At 37.6% G+C, this 17,838-nt stretch overlaps 1 protein-coding gene across 2 annotated transcripts; it reads right to left on the reverse strand.

Moving 5' to 3' along the window:
• Positions 1 to 27: 27 nt before the first annotated feature.
• Positions 28 to 14,794, reverse strand: LOC109541367 (E3 ubiquitin-protein ligase RFWD3). Of its 2 annotated transcripts, none has more exons than XM_048670798.1 (9): positions 14,422 to 14,794; positions 11,658 to 11,932; positions 11,463 to 11,591; positions 11,217 to 11,410; positions 2,970 to 3,147; positions 2,805 to 2,912; positions 1,051 to 1,196; positions 825 to 992; positions 28 to 766 (listed from the first exon to the last, which is right to left on the reverse strand). In XM_048670798.1, exons 1-9 carry the CDS (start codon positions 14,604 to 14,606, stop codon positions 641 to 643), a joined length of 1,509 nt encoding a protein of 502 aa, XP_048526755.1. In that variant the 5' UTR covers positions 14,607 to 14,794; the 3' UTR covers positions 28 to 640. The 2 variants fall into 2 exon arrangements, with proteins under 2 accessions (XP_048526755.1, XP_048526753.1); XM_048670796.1 differs by having other exon boundaries at positions 2,805 to 2,924.
• Positions 14,795 to 17,838: the final 3,044 nt, after the last annotated feature.

The raw sequence follows: 17,838 nt of genomic DNA on the forward strand, positions 1-17,838 counted from the left end.
TTTGTTCTTGAGCATTAAAATAGACAATGATATGAAGAAATTATATTTTTACATGCATGCCTTTAAATGTACAATAACTTAATCTAAAATAAACTTATCAACCATTTATGACACATTTGAGACAGCTTTTAGAAAATTCCATATGAACTAAAATACCGTTTCTGCGTTGGGGTTCGTGTTACAATGTTTTAGCTCAATTACAAGTTTTATAACCAACAAAAAATATTCCGCGTTGAAACCGTAATTCAAAACAATTTACTAGACCTGTATGAAATGTACAAGCAAGCAACGAAGTGAATAACATTTCAAACTTTATATGAATTTTATTTAAAAAATAGAATGGATAAACTATTCAATGCCATTTTGTCGTAACTAGTAAAAAATGGGTTTTTAAATTGGTCTAACTCATAAATTATTAAAAAGTTAGTGTTCATATAGAATTTTTTACGAAAATGGTACGTACGGATTTGTCCCTAAATTGGTTGATAAGAGTCTATGCTTATCCTGTAACAATAAATATAATCAACACTGGTATACTTTCACATGCAACATTAAATAATGAAAAAGTAGTGGCTTTCAAGTCCTTTTAGTATCGATTCTTAGTAGCCTTAGCCAATAATTTGATATAATTTCACATTTCCTAGGAGACATTAAATTTGAAGAACTCTATCTTTTTTTCATTTAAATAGACTAAAAATTTGCCGCTAGCAGTATCCAGTCCTTTCATGTCCAAAACTAGATTGTCGTGGGTGGGACAGGAACCGACCTGATAGAAAATCGTATTTATTTTCCTAACTATTTCGATTTTGACGCAAATTCCTTACCTCTTCACCAGTGTTGATGCTGTACAACAAAATGCTTTTTCTGGTCTCATGGTGGCCGGCAACGATATTGTTGGGCAGGAAACATGAAGTTTTTGCCAGCAGTTTCGCAGTGCATCCACCCTTAAACGCATGCACGATATTGCAACTAATTGTATCAGGCTCACTTGTCTGAAATAAGCGCATTCTTATTCAAGGCAAAACATCTTCTAGAATAGCACAAACAAACCCTTTCCAAATAAGCAACAGTATGTCGAGCAAAATTAATTTGACTATTCGGTCGTGAAGACACCAACATTTGCTTGGACTTTTCCTCATATGTCATTGATAGGAATGGTCCTTCTAGTGGCAAAAGATATCGGTTGAACGTTCCATCTAAAAAAACAGCCGATTAAATATGCGTCTGCAAGAGCACTTTAGCAGATTTTCTTAAATTTTAATATAAAAGCATGTGATTTTAATATAAATTCATATGGTGAAAAAGGCTATCGACCCATCGGTTTGTCTGCCCTTGTATATTTATGTTACGGTTAACGTTCGAAATTATGTTAATCTCGAGAATAACATGTTCCTTTGGTTAATGTCTGAATATTACCTTAGGTAAATGGTAAGAAGCATTCCCGGTAGAAAGTGTTAGTTTATTCACAATTATAATATATTCAACATGAACAAGCAGAAATGGCTGAACTCGGCTTTATAAGATAATGTTAATTTGCCACATTTCTTTTGACATTAACATTACATTTACTTCAGATTAACCGAAAGGTTGTTGTTGTTTATCTATATATTGTGCTAATTATATAAACAAAAAAAAATTTCACGTCAGAGTTATACTAAATTGTATTTTAAGTCTTTATCGCCTGGCGCGTTGGTTGTGTTGTGTGTAAGTGTTCAAGCAACTTTGTTTTTGGGAAAAGAAAACGGGATTGTCTGGTTTGTCGTGCAAGACAAAGCGAATTCCCTATGGTCCAGTTGTGGGGATTATTGTACCATTTTGTTTGTAATCGAAGTAGTATTTCGGTTATTCCAGTTATTTTTGTTCGTTCGTAGAGTAATTAGTTTAAACAACTGTGTAATTGATTTTGGAAATTTCTTATTGATCTTCTGAGTCTAAAAGAACGCAAATCTTTTGGAGGACTGGCAGGCCTGGAGGAGCATAGTGCAGTGACCCAAGACCTACCCTGGGCTGTAGAGCGACCTTGTATGTATTGTAACGGAAATGGCCTGGGGTACTCACGTTTGGAAGGTGCGGATCGAAATTCATGGTATTTCAGTAAATGGGAGCCCCATTGGCGCCCCATTTACTGTCAAATATGACACTGACAAGCGGGAAATTTCGCACCTGGGCTGGAGATTTCGAGAACCGTCTGGGTTACCTGGAGAAAACTATATAAGCGGCGACGAGAACCATGAGGAGTCAGTGAAGTGACAGGAGCGACCGGGTGCAGAAGAGGTTGAACCCCGCGAGTCGGAAGAGCGAGTTTTCCGTCGGTTATTGTTATTCTTTGTGAAGTTGACGGTAATTTTGAAGTTAGTTTGTTCCTGTTCCGTATTTAAAGTTATACCGAGTGGAATAAAAGTTGGAAGCTGAAGAAAGAGTTGGATACCCGGCCATTCACGGTACAATATGTATGTATGTAAGAATTTTTGATCTTAGTACAACTGGTACAACACTGGTGAAGAGGTAATCTGTTCTGTTGTTTGAATGTCTTATTTATTTTTTTTGTTATACGTGTATTAATTTTGTGACTTCAGTCTAGCAGGTTCTACATATTCTGTATATTTTTGTTGTTTTTGCACTGATTATTTTGTCTTTGTACGTCAACGATTGGAAGTGATTTGTCCTTTGAATGGGTTTTATTCCTACGTTCTGTGAGTGTTTTGTAGCACAGATTGAGTGTATTTTGTAGCACACTGTTGATTTAAACTTGTTAAGGCACATTGAGGCTGCTTTGTAATAATGCGGTATTACTGAACACTTACCTGAATTACATTCAAATGCCCAGGCTGTAGTCAATTTAGCAACCAAAACAACATCAGGGCACAATGGTTCGTTGACTGTTGCCACTGAGACGACTGGATTAAAGTCACCTAAGAAATGGGCTTTTATACGAGAGTGATTTAACGTACGGCAACGGTAAGACGAACCAGGAATGTTTAACGAGTGAACTGGTCCATTTAGGTTCCTAATATCAAATATGTTGACTGTGCCATTTTGGGTTCCTACAAGCAACTCGTCAGATTTTTTCGGGTTCCATGAGCACGACCACGGGGCAGATTCCATATTTACGGTAAAGATCGTCTGCGTGTTGTCCGTATCTATAATCTGAAAACAATTGCCATTTTTATAACCTATAGAATCTAGACGCCTATACACGTTAGTGGGTTATTAATCAAAATGTACAGAGTTCGTAACGGTAAAGTGATAAAAGTCTAACAAAGCCAAGCAAAATATCGAGATTTCAAAGCAATTTGGAAAATATTAAATACTCTTGCTCAGCTAAACTAACAGATATACTGGGTGTTACAAAAAGGAAGGCGGATAATTTATGTTTTTTTGAGCAAAACGAGTTTTATAATATAACTTTCCAATTTGACCCACTGCATTTGGCTTACTGGGTGTGAACGCTTAAACTAATTTGTTGTTTATTTGGAATAGTATTATAACTATTCCCACTGTTTGTATTTTGTTAATAGAACAGAATTTCGTGGATGGGGAGTAGGCCTGTGAAACAGTGAATTTTCAGGTGTTGGCGCAGTGTTGCTGATATGACCTGTCGCGTCATTACAACGCGTCAGCGCAATTTATGATGCAATAAACTCATAATACGATAAATGTATAAAGAGATTACAGAGGACTCTGCGATACGTAATGTTTAGAGATGTCGTGGTGTTGCGCAGTGTGAGCGCAATGTGTTTAAGCATTATGCAAGACACGTGTTAAACGCATTGGTAATGAGGAGTTTCCGAAATTTAAAGTTTCTATTTTGCTGTTCCCTAGTTGTTGCACTACTGTAATACAGCTTGTTTGTGCTTTAAAATATGAACATAAAATACAAAATTTCTTTTGAGCCTGTCTTTTTCTATGCTCACAAGGCCTTGACAACACAGGATGATCAGGTGTTTACACAGCTATACCGATACGGTTTATCGCGTCAACACTTTTTGTAATTCAGTAAACTCATAATATATAATAATTTTCTCTTATTCTCATTTCCCTTCGGATAGAAGAGTAATGACCACTTAAACGTTTCTAATGTAGCGTTGCAGCTTTCCTCATCACTTCTCTCCACTTATGTTTATCTTACATTGCGGGTAGCTTTTCTTTTTTTTTAATTTACCTAGTACATTTACAATCTGTCTACTAAACAATAAGTAAATCCTATGTCAATACTTCACAACAGAGAACAGCATATTTAGGGTGCCTTTCCGTGGTTTCAAAACGGTTTTCAACTGCCCAAGAATTCGAATCTCTGATATGCATGTTTTTTAACACTTTCATTTGACTAGCATCAAAAGGATTAGATTGACGTTCTTTGTGCGCCAGTAAATGCGATATTGTTCAAGTTCTAGCAATACGGCACTTCGGCAGTCGATGTAAGAAAATTACTTGAATCAGTCAAATGACGATGGATTCTGACGAAACCGTCTTCATTAGGTTTTCTTCAAGGAGGACACTTCCGCTGATATTATATCAATAAATAACATGATTTATTTTCATTTCAGGTTGGCTGGTTATCAAGTTAGTTGTCAATTGGTTTGGATGTGCACTAATCCTGTCTTTGTATTTGGCACTAAATGTACTGATTTCCTCTTTGACTGTAGGGATATTAAGATCTTTGCGGATGATCTCATTTGGGACAAACCATGGTGCATTCACCCGTGTGAGGTTGCTAGTCCCCCACCGGGCGCCTCCCCAGGTGGCGAATAGGGGAAAACCTTCTAGATATAGGTGGAACCGGGGAAATTAAATATCCGGGGCGGACCAAAACTAGCACAATAGCGTCTGACCCAGAATGGCCGGCTATTAACAGCGTCTATTCCCCAGAGGGGCGGCTGAAGCACAAACTCACCAAATGCCAAAAAAACCCTTAAATAAATGAATAGCAACAAAAACCAAAGGCCCTCCCCAGCAGCCGGAAAGTTCCCTACAAAGGCAGCTGTAGCCAGAATGGAACGGCGAAAGGTGCGAAGAGAAGAATATCTGGAAGAAATCAGGCTGCCACACAAAGATGAACATTGCTACGTACAATATTAGATTAATGGCGATAGAAGACCGAACTGAAGAATTGGTTGCGGAACTAGGAAAAATCAAATGGAATGTGATTGGCATAAGTGAGACAAGGAAAAGAGGCGAAGGATACACTAAGCTCAAATCAGGTCATAAGCTCTATTACAAAGCAGGCGAGAACTCCAGTCTGGGAGGCGTAGGCATACTGATACACAAGAGACTAACAAACAACGTAAGAATGCTCAAAGCTATATCCGAAAGAGTAATATACGTAACCATCCAAATTAATAAACTGGAAATACTAAAGATAATTCAGGCATATGCTCCCACAAGCACCGCTGAAGACGAGGAGGTCAGCAAATTCTACGAGGATATCTCGGAAGGAATGCGCAACAATAAAACATCACAAGTTTTAGTGATCGGCGACTTCAACTGCAAGATTGGAGGCCAAGCAGACCCAGAGGAAAAATACGTAGGCAAACACGGGCTGGGCAAAAGAAATCCCAGAGGCTCAATGATGGTAGATTTTCTGGAAGAACATCTCTATAACGCTAACACCTTCTTCCAAAAAAAAACCAACCGCAAATGGACCTGGCCAAGCCCGGACGGGAGAACTTTCAACCAAATCGACTACATTCTCACGAAGAACATCGAAATAGTACAAAACGTCGAGGTATTGAACAGATTTGATTTTGGCAGTGACCATTGTCTGGGGAGGGCAAGGATAAGCATAAACCAAAAACTAGAACGATGTAAAAAAATAAAAAAGTCCATATACAAACAGGTTGACAGAGCGAAACTTCAACATAACCCAAATAAATTCCAAACATTCCTAGGAAAGAGATTTAAAGAGCAAATATTGAGTAATTATGACATAAACGAAGCAAACAAAACGATCACTAGAACCCTAAACCAAGCAGCGAGTAAGGAGCGACATATCCGAGCAAGACCAGGAAGTGAAAGTCACGAACGTCAACTCGGAAGACATACCTGAGATTACAGAAGACGAAATCAGATCAGCATTACATCACATGAAGAATGGGAAAGCAGCGGGCGAAGACGGGATACTAACGGAGATGTTAAAAAAGGTGGCGATATACTAGTAGAACAACTAGAAATATTGTTCAATAAATGCCTGGAAAATGAGGACATACCACAGGACTGGACAAACGCCCTCGTGATAATCATCCCCAAAAAGGGAGACACCGAGAACCTAGAAAATTACAGACTTATCAGCCTGCTATCCCGAATATATAAATTATTTTCGAAAATTATAACTACCCGCCTCACACCAAAGCTAGACCATTATCAGCCAAAGGAGCAGGCTGGGTTTAGGAAGGGCTACAGAATACCTGCAACTAATGAGAACACTAATCTAAAAGGCTGTGGAATACAATATACTTTTATGGCTAGCATTAATTGATTTTAGAAAGGCTTTCGACACGGTGGAAATATGGGCACTACAGCAAGCCTTGAAACACGCCAGAATAGACCACAGATACGCAAACCTAATTAACAACATTTACCGAAACGCTACTCTACAAATCCCGCTACATAAACAATCCGACAAAGTTGCAATTAATAGAGGAGTGCATTAAGGAGATTCTATGTCACCCAAGCTCTTCACACTAGTTTTAGAAGACGCACTAAAAACAATCGACCTCCAAGACAGAAGCATCAATATCAATGGCGAGAAACTTAACCACTTAATGTTTGCAGACGACATAGTAGTGGTCGCCGAAAGCAGAGAAGAACTTGACACACTTATCGAAACATCTACAGAGCCACGCATAGGCCTAGGAATCAACTTTGATAAAACGAAGTACATGACATCAAAAGTAGATGACGAACGAGAAATTACTGTAGGAGACAACAGAATAGAGGAAGTAACTGCATACAAATACCTAGGACAAACACTAACTATAGGCAAGGCTAATCAAAAACTGGAAATAAGTGAGAGAATACGGCAAACCTGGGCGGCATATGCCAAAATAAAAGACATCTTAAATATGGACATACCCTTAAATCTCAAAACCGAATTATACAACCAGTGTATCCTACCAGTAACTACTTACGGGTCAGAAACTTGGACCTTCACGAAAGCTATACTAGACAAACTTAAAGTAAATCAGAGAGCTATTGAGAGGAGAATACTTGGGATATCATTAAGGGATAGGAAAACAAATAAATGGATCAGAGGAAAAACAAAGGTGCATGATGTCGAGCAACGCGCCCCCGCTCAGAAGTGGAATTGGGCGGGCCAATTGGGAAACCAGAATAAGTGGAGTGGTAAACTAATTCGATGGAGACCATGGAGCAATAGAAGGAGCACAGGAAGACCACAGATGAGATGGAGCGACGATCTGTAACGAGCGGCAGGACTAAACTGGTACCAGGTGGCACAAAATCGTGACAACTTGCAAATTAAGAGGGAGGCTTATATCCGTAGGGTAGAAAACGGCTGATATAAAAAAAATGGTGCATTCACCATATTTCTTAACATATTTGCTTGTGATCTCTCCAAAATTGTAATATTTGAGTTGGATGCTGAACCCCACACTTGAATTCCGTATGTCCAGACGGGTTTAATTATTGTTTTATATTTAAGTAGTTTATTTTCTAGTAAGAGTTTCGATCCTTTACCTATCAGCCAGTACATTTTCTGATATTGTAGGTTGAATTGCTTTCTTTTAGTCCATATGTGAGTTTTACATGTCAGTCTGCGTTCCGGGTGCATACTAAGATACATCACGGTCTCTCTGGTCTGGGTTTGTGGATCCTTTTTGCTATTCAATGTTACTGGAGGACATGTTCCATTTCGCAGTGTGAATGTTACATGCGCAGACACGTTTGCCTTTATTATCCATGTCTTTAGCCAATTTTTGTCATGCTTATTTGCAGTAGTTCTGAAGCTATTATAGGATTTGTATGTGATGTCATGATACCAGTGTCATACGCAAATGTGGCTGTGATATTTTGCTCTATTGTTGGCAGATCTGAGGTGTACAAGAGATATAGAATCGGCCTAAGGTAGCTTTTCTAAAGCTTGTTTTAGTGTATTCTTTTATTTGGCCAGAATTCGCGATTCGAAATTCCGGGACTTAATAGAACCAATACTGAGCAGAGATAAATAGGATTTCACCAGTAGATAAGTATTTTGAGCACGAACTAGTTTTGGTTATGGCTTGCGCGGTGTTATAAAACATAAAAGGGCGATAATTACATAAAACGTAATATAATCCGACATTGTCGCGAATCATATGATGAGTGCGCGGCCTTCACGAATTTGCAATCCAAAGTCTGCCATCTTCAATACTATTAAATGTTAAGAGTTATTCAAGGTTCAAGGTGTTACACCATAAGAGGCGAGGTGTTTAAACGCATCGACGCACAGAGAGGCATCAACAGAAAAGTGCCGCACAACACAGTTACCCAGACCTAATGCTCACTATCACTTTGAAACATATAGTGATAACACGTCAGTATACACAACAGGTATCAGTTAGAAGAATAATGCAACGGTCTGGGTTTGAATAGCAGCTGATCAACTGAAGTGGGAGTATAAAAAGCACTAAGTGCAATTTCGTCAGTTTTTTAAATGGTAATGAAGCCTGGGCCAAAATATTTTCGGAGCAGAGAAATTCAAATCAGAGGTAAAAAGCTCACTGGTAAAAACTTCAATTTTTGGAAATAAACAGAGAAAGGTCAGGTCAGTAGTATTATATACAGATAAATTAGTGCGTCAATTTTGGAATAACATTACTTGTTCATACAAGCAATAATGCTAATTCAGTAATTCCGTCAGAAATTCAAATCCAAATAGTAATTCTCTTGTGGTACTAGTAAAGGTTTTTGGTTATTTCAGAAGAAACAACCGGTTCCGAACTTATTAGTTCTCATCAGCTGGGCTATCAGACGGCCAAAAAACTATACTTGAACCACGCATTTATTCTTGAATTACACAGCCACATAACCGATTTTTTTTACTTTGGGTTGAGACATATCCTGTAGTATTTTGACCTACTAAATCCAAATCCGCGGTAAGTTTGACTCTACAATGTCGGGATCAAGGTGATTTCAAGGTCAAATTGAGGAAGAACCGGAAAACCTCTACGGAACCGAAAACATCTATACGTACGTTTCGTTCAAAAGAGACAAAATGGACTGATTAGATTCAGTTGAGCTCATTTGGTTATCGAGATATATAGCAGCTTTTTGAAAGCCATATTTTTGCTATTTGCTCGACAACTATAAAAGCTGGAACGTTGCCCAAAATACCGTTGGATAGTGCTCGATGATCCCGAGATTTTATAAAGAATAACGATAGGAAGCTTCGTTTTCGAGGAAAATAATAAAATGTAAAATTTCGAAGAAATCGCAAGGGTTTCCCCTCCAAAATTTTTGGCGAGAAAAAATTCCTATGTGAGCTACAGGGGGAAGACGAAAAAGTTTGTACATGCCCTTACGCCTCCGTCAAAATTTCAAAATTGAATAAAAGAGTCAAATGACATTAGAATTGGTATTGTGACAAATACGAATCAACTACATGTTAAATCGATTCGGTAAAATGAAAGGGAAAAAAATGATGATGAATGTATTTTAGTTAGCCCGAAACATAGCTAATAGATTTGGTTAATGATTTGTGAATACCATGTAGTAGTTCTGTAGGGGTACCCGAATCGGTCCGGCGAGTAGACCTTAAAGGCCCTTTTCACCATTTTCCGTCTTTCCACCCCCGCCTTACTGTCCCTCATCTTCATCACCCAGGCGTCCCGTCTCCCTGACGAAAGCGAGTATCCGTCTCCACTCTAGTGAAGACAGTTCCGTGTAGGAGAGTGGGGAAGCCCCAAGCAGGTTCCGCCTCATGGACGATCAGTGGTGGCATACTCCTAGAAGGTGATACGATGTTTCCTCTGCCGTTCCACATTGTGGACATACGGGGCTATCACCGATTCCAAGTGGGTGTAGGTGTTTATTCAGACCGAAATGGCCTGTCATGACCCCAACCAGAGTTCTTAGGGCCCAGCGACTACTTGCCATCAGCCATTTGGACGTTGCCTTGGCCTCGCCTGACATTCCAATCAATTCTTTGGCTTGTCTACACCCTTCCGCCTTTCTCCACGACTCTGTGGTACCTTTAAGGGCCCAGCTGTTGAGTGCGCTTGCTACCTGTCTGTTACTTAGCCCTATGTGAGGTTCGGCAGTTTTTGGGCTCTCAGAAGATCCGCGCCTGGCCAATGCGTCGGCCTGCTCGTTCACCGCGATCCCCATGTGCGCCGGAATCTACACCAGGTTTACCTGTTTCTGTTCTAACACTTTATTCAGGGCATCCCAGCGCTCCTGGATCAGTTTACGGCCCATTCTAACACTGAGAACTGCATTTAGGGCCGCCTGGCTGTCAGAGTAGATCTCAATCTCTCCTTCTATTTCTTCTATGACCTCCTTATCTGTGCAACCTCTAGCATTGCATATAATTCCGCTGAGGCTGTCGTCCAGCCTCCCAACGAAATGGATGCTCCCCGATTGGTGTCTTGTCGGTACACTCCCGCCCCGGACAATCCTGTACTGGGCGCCCTTGAGCTGTCGGTGTACAACATTGCTCCCCCTTTCGGGCCGTCACCTTCCTAGAAGTCCGGCTTTCTTTTGCTGGGATTTCCACCTTAAACTTCCTTTCTAACCTAAGTCACTCAGGTGGGGCCACCTTTGCACCTAGGATTGGAATATCCCGACGCAGGGCGGCCCCTATTCTTTCCTGTCCCTGACATGGGTAGGTGTCGTACCTCGTGCAGCCATAATGCATGAGTGAATGCCATAATGAGAAACTATAAGTTTTCGATTTTTCGATATTCGATTGGGCTGGCGATGATATAGGGCGGTAGAGGGATAACAAGGCTTTAAAATTCAATAAAATCGATTGCAAGAGGATAAAAGGTTGGCCTTGACAATTCGAGYTAAAGTTGTGAACTGATTTAAGTATGAGTATCAAAAATTAAGGACAAGTTTGGCATTGGATATTGTCGTCTCTATGTTATAAGATGTTATGTTTATAAGTTTATCTGTGTCTTATTATCTTGTCCAGGCATGGATGGTGGTTTAGCTCTCTTTAACGTCTCTTTTAACATTTAAATAAACTATTTTCATTGATTGATTTTGTTCAAACTTACTTTGAATTTTCGATCCGCTGAGACTGTTAAAACTTTATTGTCTATTGGGTGCAAGCACATATCTCGAATTGGACCTTTGTGCAAAGGAATAAATTTAACTTGTTTGTAATTTGAGAGAGACAGCTTTTTCAAACCAAACCCTCCAAAAAGATCTGTCGACGATCTAGACGCTATCAGTATTATATTTTTAGACTCTAAAAAAATGTTCGGTTATTAACAGATTAAGACTATAGCAAAATAACGTACCTGAAATGTCAAACACTCTGCAATCTCTGCAGCTATTTTTATTGCAAACTTCAATGGTTTTCTCCATGTACAATCTCACCCTGTTGATAGGACATTGGACAGAAATACGGAAGTCACTTCGATTCGCACCTAAAATATGTTAAATATGTTGAAATTCAACTAACATAACGTTACATTGCAACTCTTAAGTCTCACCTAAAGTTAATTCTTGAACTTTTTTCCTTAATTGTTCAATTTCAGACTGAAGCACCTGTTCTCGACTAATATATTTTGATACACTTTGCAGGGCAATATTTTTTTGCATCAAAGCATTCTCCAGTTGTTCTCTCATACTTTCCAGTTCTATACTATCGATAGCTATAAGTTTTTTGGCATATATGAATCGTAAGTCTGACTTCCTTACGGGCAGTTTACACGTGGGGCAGCTTTTTTTGGTTTGGGAGTCTAGCCATCGCACTATACATTTGTATCTAGACAAAGTCAACCGATATAGTAAACGAATTGTGTCATTTTATAAGTATTGCTTACAATTTAAAAAAAGTTCACTTTTTGATATACATACAGAATGATTCAAAATTTACGTCATTCCTTTTAAGGGATGATAGAGGTTCACTTGGGGAGTACGAGAAAAATATTGAAAAAATTGTTTTCGAAAATTTCTAGAAGATATTTACAGTTGAAGATCGAATTTCAACTGTGTTATTAATCATTATTTAGCAATTGTTCCATGTTTAATTGGCAGCATATTGAAATACTTAAGCATTCAAAAAGAAAAATTACGATCTTTTCTTCAAATTACGAAAATTTTTGATACCAAAAAAGTTCTCTCCGCATCCATCAATCCGCATTTAAAGTGATACCGAGTTGAATAAAAGTTGGAAGCTGAAGAAAGAGTTTGATACCCGACCATCCACGGTACACTATCTTAAAGAAATTTTCGAAAAAAAAATTTTCTATATTTTTCTCCTACTCCCCAAGTGAGCCTCTATCACCCCTTAAAAGGAATGACGCCAATTTTGAATCACCCTGTAGTTTTTTGTAAATTTCTCTGTTGTTAATAACAATAAATTTTTTTTACTATTTTTTCTTCTTCTACTTCTATAACAGCGCCAGACAACACCTCCACAGGAATGACGCCAATTTTGAATCACCCTGTATATATTTATATCTGCAGATATTTAAGTACCAATAAAACGTTTTGACGGCAACCTTGTGCTTTTAATGGAACACCTTATCCTGTATATTAATATAAAATCAAGCCAAAATAAAAAAAATATTTTCATAATATTAAAAATATATGTGTTATAAATATTATTTATGGAAAGGTCAGCATTTTCTTCTACTAATGACAATTATAATGTAAAGATTTGCTACAAACTGTGGTTTTCTATGACAAAAATTTTAAATCCATTTTTTGCCAATTAAAAATGATAAAAATGCATCAGTGCAATTCAAATACGGTGTGAACGTAAAGTACAAAACATGCCAAATAAATTCTATACATATAAAAAAAATAGAATAAGTGAAGAAGTGAGTGTATACACACTGAAGACAATTCAATCAAACTCCCTGATATTAAATGAATACAATTCAGGGGGTCGAAAATTACTTTGGAAAGTAAAGTAAGGCCAGGTGTTTTCGACATTCACGTCATCACCAGAACAACCCTAAGAGCAGGTCGTCAACAAAACATTATGTTGTAAAGTTAAAATTCAGACTTCTGTAAATCAACACTAAACATTTTTATAGGGATGAAATTAAATTATTTAAAAGATTCAAACATGTAAAACAAATTAAAATTACTGCTGTTTCAGTGGTCAACCACACCAATAAATAAACCAAATCGAGGAAAATGAAGTACCTACGTGACGACGTATTATTTCGATTAAAGTTTCAATGATAAACCTTATTAAAAATAATAATGTAATAAATAATAAAATTATTTGCCCCATAAGTTTCTCCTTATCAACGGTCATACTGGATTTGTCTATTACTCTTGCTAGTTAGTTTATAGACATAGGCCTAACAAATTGATACAAAGTCTCAATTACGATTTGCTTCTTCAGCAACACGAAAGAAATCCGTTCTTAGAAAACGGTCTCAACGAAAGCCAGGATTTCGTATCAAAATATGCATGGAAAACGCATTTGGTCTAGAGGAAATTAGCCTTCAACTGTTGCACAGCCAGAATTTCTATCGAATAAAGTTCCCTTGTGCATCATTTGGTGAGACTAAAAAAGTATCTAATGTGTTACCTGTTCTTTCATAAAGGTGAAACGACCAATTTTGCAAATATAGCAACTGCCTGCAATTATTAGTGTGATTGAGATTTTCTACCTCATCTTCCGTATTCCCCAGGCTTCGCTCCATCCGATTATAATTTACTTAAAAATCACTTGCTTCAAAAAATCACATCTTGCAAGACGTACTGTGATGAACATTTACTAAGCTTCAACCATATAGGAAATACGGCATATTGAGGTTTGTTCAAGAATGAGCCAGCAAAAAAGGTAGAGCAAAAGGGAGACATAACACGATGCATCAACTTTAGAGAACAAATATTGTGTATTCATTCTGCAATAAAAAACAACGAAAGAAACGGGAAACCCGACAACATACATCAAGTTCGATTTAAACAAAATATATGTAGATATTAGCTTTTAATGAAGATGGGCATAACGAATGGTTCCGTAAGTTAAAAAATTATTTCGTAAGGAAACACTGAGAAAGAAAGCTTATTATGGTTTGCATTTTCATCAATTTTGGATAGCATGTAAAACGAAACATTACTCGCTTTGTCTAGGAGTCCTTCCGTCCACTACAACTATAAAGACGCATTTTCTCCTTCTCACATTGCATCTGCTTTAACATATTTTAATACAAAACTACCCCAAGTCTTTGTGGGTTTCCTGGCTTGATCTTATTCAATTAAACTCCTTGTATATTGCTAGTGTCTTACCCAAATAAATGACCACATTTGAGACAACATATCCTATGATCACCACAATTTGTCCATGATTCTAAACAGACCGGACAAGTGCTTCCATCGTCATCATCAAAAGGAATAGGTGCAGATTGACTGGAAAGCTCCAAACCACCGTCTTCTGCACTGTCTTCCACTTCATTAAATATTTCAACATCCATTTCATCGAAAATTGAGTGATGCAGTGAAGAATATCTTGCACTAACTTAATTATCACTCACCATTAATATTTTTTATTTTGTATATATATAAGAACTTTTTTTAAATATAGCAATTTGGCCTAGTAAGTTTGTTTACAACATTTGAATACAAGGGAATTCTAACCTAACCAACGATCAATGTCATCTTTACTTCAAAACAAGCAGTTTTTCTCAAAAGCTTCTTTTCTTCCGTCTACGGAGCGACCTTACACCATGTGTAGTAGGCAATCGGTTATACAATAACGTATGTAGGTGGTGGTGTTTGAGATAAGCTAATCTCTTCAGTTACCTAAACATTACACTAATGTTATAAAAATGAATATATTTAAAGAAATATTTTGAAGAATGGTTCACAGGTAGTGATTTGTTGCTCAATTCTACTTCAAACCAAACATTCGTATGAGCCGTATGGTCTTGCGAGACTGTCGCACAACTCTTGCAAACATGTTGGTATTGCAAGACATGGTCTTGGTTTTGGTCTTGTTCTTGCATACATAGTTTTGGTCTTGGTCTTGGTTTGCAAGACCGATGCCAGTCTCGTTCATCACTAATAATGTTTTTCAAACTAATTTTATAAAATGTTAAACGGGATGTATCACCAATAATTATAATTTAAAAAAATGGTGTGCGTCACGGGACACTCGACAAAAGTGATAACTTCATATATTTATAGAAACCATGAAATATCGAACTTGTTTAACGCATGATGGCAATAATAATTTTATTTTATTATTTTAATATTATTATTGGTTTAATAATTTATAAATAGATCAAGAATTGGTAACATGTAATTTAATTTCCGTTTGAATGTAAAACATCTTCTTTCTTTCGAACATTTAATATTCTTCAACGAGAGGTTGTACATATTGCTCTTCTTGAGTTTCTGTATTTTTTAGTCGTAATTTCGTATTTGCTTTGTATAATCTTTGACGTCCAGTTGATGAAAGCTACTTTGAGTTGATCTAATACTGAATGCTCATTTTTTAGCACGAAATCGTTTTTGGCGTTCAGCATTACTTAATACTTTTCGCTGCTGCAACTTGTATCTGAATAGGACTAAAAAACCAATTAAATTTGGAGATTTCCGCATTTTTTTGCACTTAAACTGCTTTAGTGTGTATAATTGTGTGTACTTTAATTGGAAATTAAAAAAAAGGCGAAACTCGAACAGGCATTTAGTACATGAGCACCCTTAACCTAGTATTTGCAGTATCTGCAGCTTCTCCCTTGATAATTTGTTGATCCATTGTTATCAGCGTTAAAATAAACTGCACCAAACACAACAATATCACACTCAATAATTGATATATCAAAATCACCGTCAGTTTAATAACGCAATCTGTATTTGAAAAGTTTATCAGATCTACAGATGCACCCGCACTAAGAGAAAAATGTCGAATTCAAAGCGCATATGTGCGTCCCAAGCCTCAGGCGCGAAGAAGTCGGAGTGGGAGCCGCCGTTACCGAGAAAAATCTGTTCACCGTCCCATAAAAAGTTATCACTTCAAAAATACGCCCCTTCGTAGAATGAAATTAACAATACTTTCAATTTAATTTTTAACTGCGCGGTTAAATCCACTAAAAAAATGTTTTTCTTCGACCGTTGCAGCGATTCCTTTGACTCGGTCAAAAATACCCACAAAAGCCGGAACATGCTCCAACGCGAACGTTGAACGCTTGACATTGGAGCTTTAAATTCGAAAGTCGGCCTCACGATGCGACGAACCGTCAAGCCTCCAACGTTGGATGGTGTTCGTAGCATCGTGTAGCACCGGCTTTACTGAATGGAAGGTCAGTTATTCGTCAGAAATTACGTCCAAAAGACGTCCGAATGTTTCGCTTTTTGGACGTCCGAAATATTACGTCTTTATGTCGTTAGATATTCGTCCAATGACGTCCTAGACCAAAAATGCCCAATAACTGACGTCATATTAACGTCATATACGTCATTGCTTCTCCCTGGGTAGCACCTTACTTAAAGAGTTACTTGCGAATCTCGACAGAACAAGATCGTCTTTATAGTGTTTCCCTTTTGTAACAATTGAAAATACTGTTGTTAGGAATATCTTGCAGCATCGCCATTTCTACAACGACATTATAGATGAGTTTGCGAAAAATGGTAGAAGAATCCAATTGCATTATAAATAGGAGAGTTTTATAAATTGCTTCGCTTCTTTCAAATTTGACCGCACGCCCCTGTTTGCTATAGTTTTGGTATGATATGAGACATCCAAAGGATGGCACCGTAATCATCTTCGGTGATAATGACGATTCACTACAATGAACCAAAACGCGATAAGAAGCTACCAAGCAATTGAAATACGTGGGTCATACACTATTAAGAGGTGGACAACAGTAAACTGTAAATTTTGTAATGTAATTTGAGAAGAAAACATGAGAGAATATAATTTTGATGATGAAAATAATAGTCGGTTTTTTTCATCACTCTGATCAGGATAAATTTTTCTTTTATCTATTAATTATCCAACAGCAATCCCTTAGTAACTTCTAAAAAACATGTTTTTTAATTAGAATTTTAGCGATTTTTGTTCTGCTCGGAAATATGATATAAGTTGCCCCACTGCGGGGTATATTGTCCTAATACCTGGGGTCATTAGTCGTGACTAAACTGAATGTGATTATTTTATCAATAGCTGGCATATTTATTTATAATTTTAAAAATTATGAAAAGGGAATTTTGAACATAATATTAATGAGACTAATAATTATCATCTGAATCATAGTTCCGACATACGTGAAATGGGTTCCTATCGGTACAACTTTCATACCGCATTGCGACCAGCCTATAACTGAAGAAATATATGGTCTATGGCACACTATGTATAATGTTCCTGCTCAATCAGTGAGCATTTCTGTGAGGATGAGTGTTGAGGGTTGATTGAAAGAGTCTATGTACTCTTCAATCAACGGTTGTAGCATTCCCAAGCCGAGCGAGTTTCCTCGTCATGAGTGAAGACGATTCGTGTTTTTTACTGAGCTTATGTGACTTTTTGAGGACTTGCGCTTGTCCCTATGGCTTGTCCGACTGCAAGCTCCGAGCCTCGGCCTTTTTTTGCAGAGCCATTCTCGGGCTCTGCGATAAACATTAAATGCTTCGGCAGCTTTTCTTATAGAAAGTGGACGTTTATGTCGCCTCAAGTTAACTGCCCTTGCATTTTTTAACAATCTGTAT

Source organism: Dendroctonus ponderosae, unplaced genomic scaffold, assembly GCF_020466585.1.
Source record: "Dendroctonus ponderosae isolate FM_Combo_2020 unplaced genomic scaffold, Dpon_F_20191213v2 Dpon_F_20191213_1, whole genome shotgun sequence".
In the NCBI taxonomy this organism is placed as follows: Eukaryota; Metazoa; Arthropoda; class Insecta; order Coleoptera; family Curculionidae; genus Dendroctonus; species Dendroctonus ponderosae.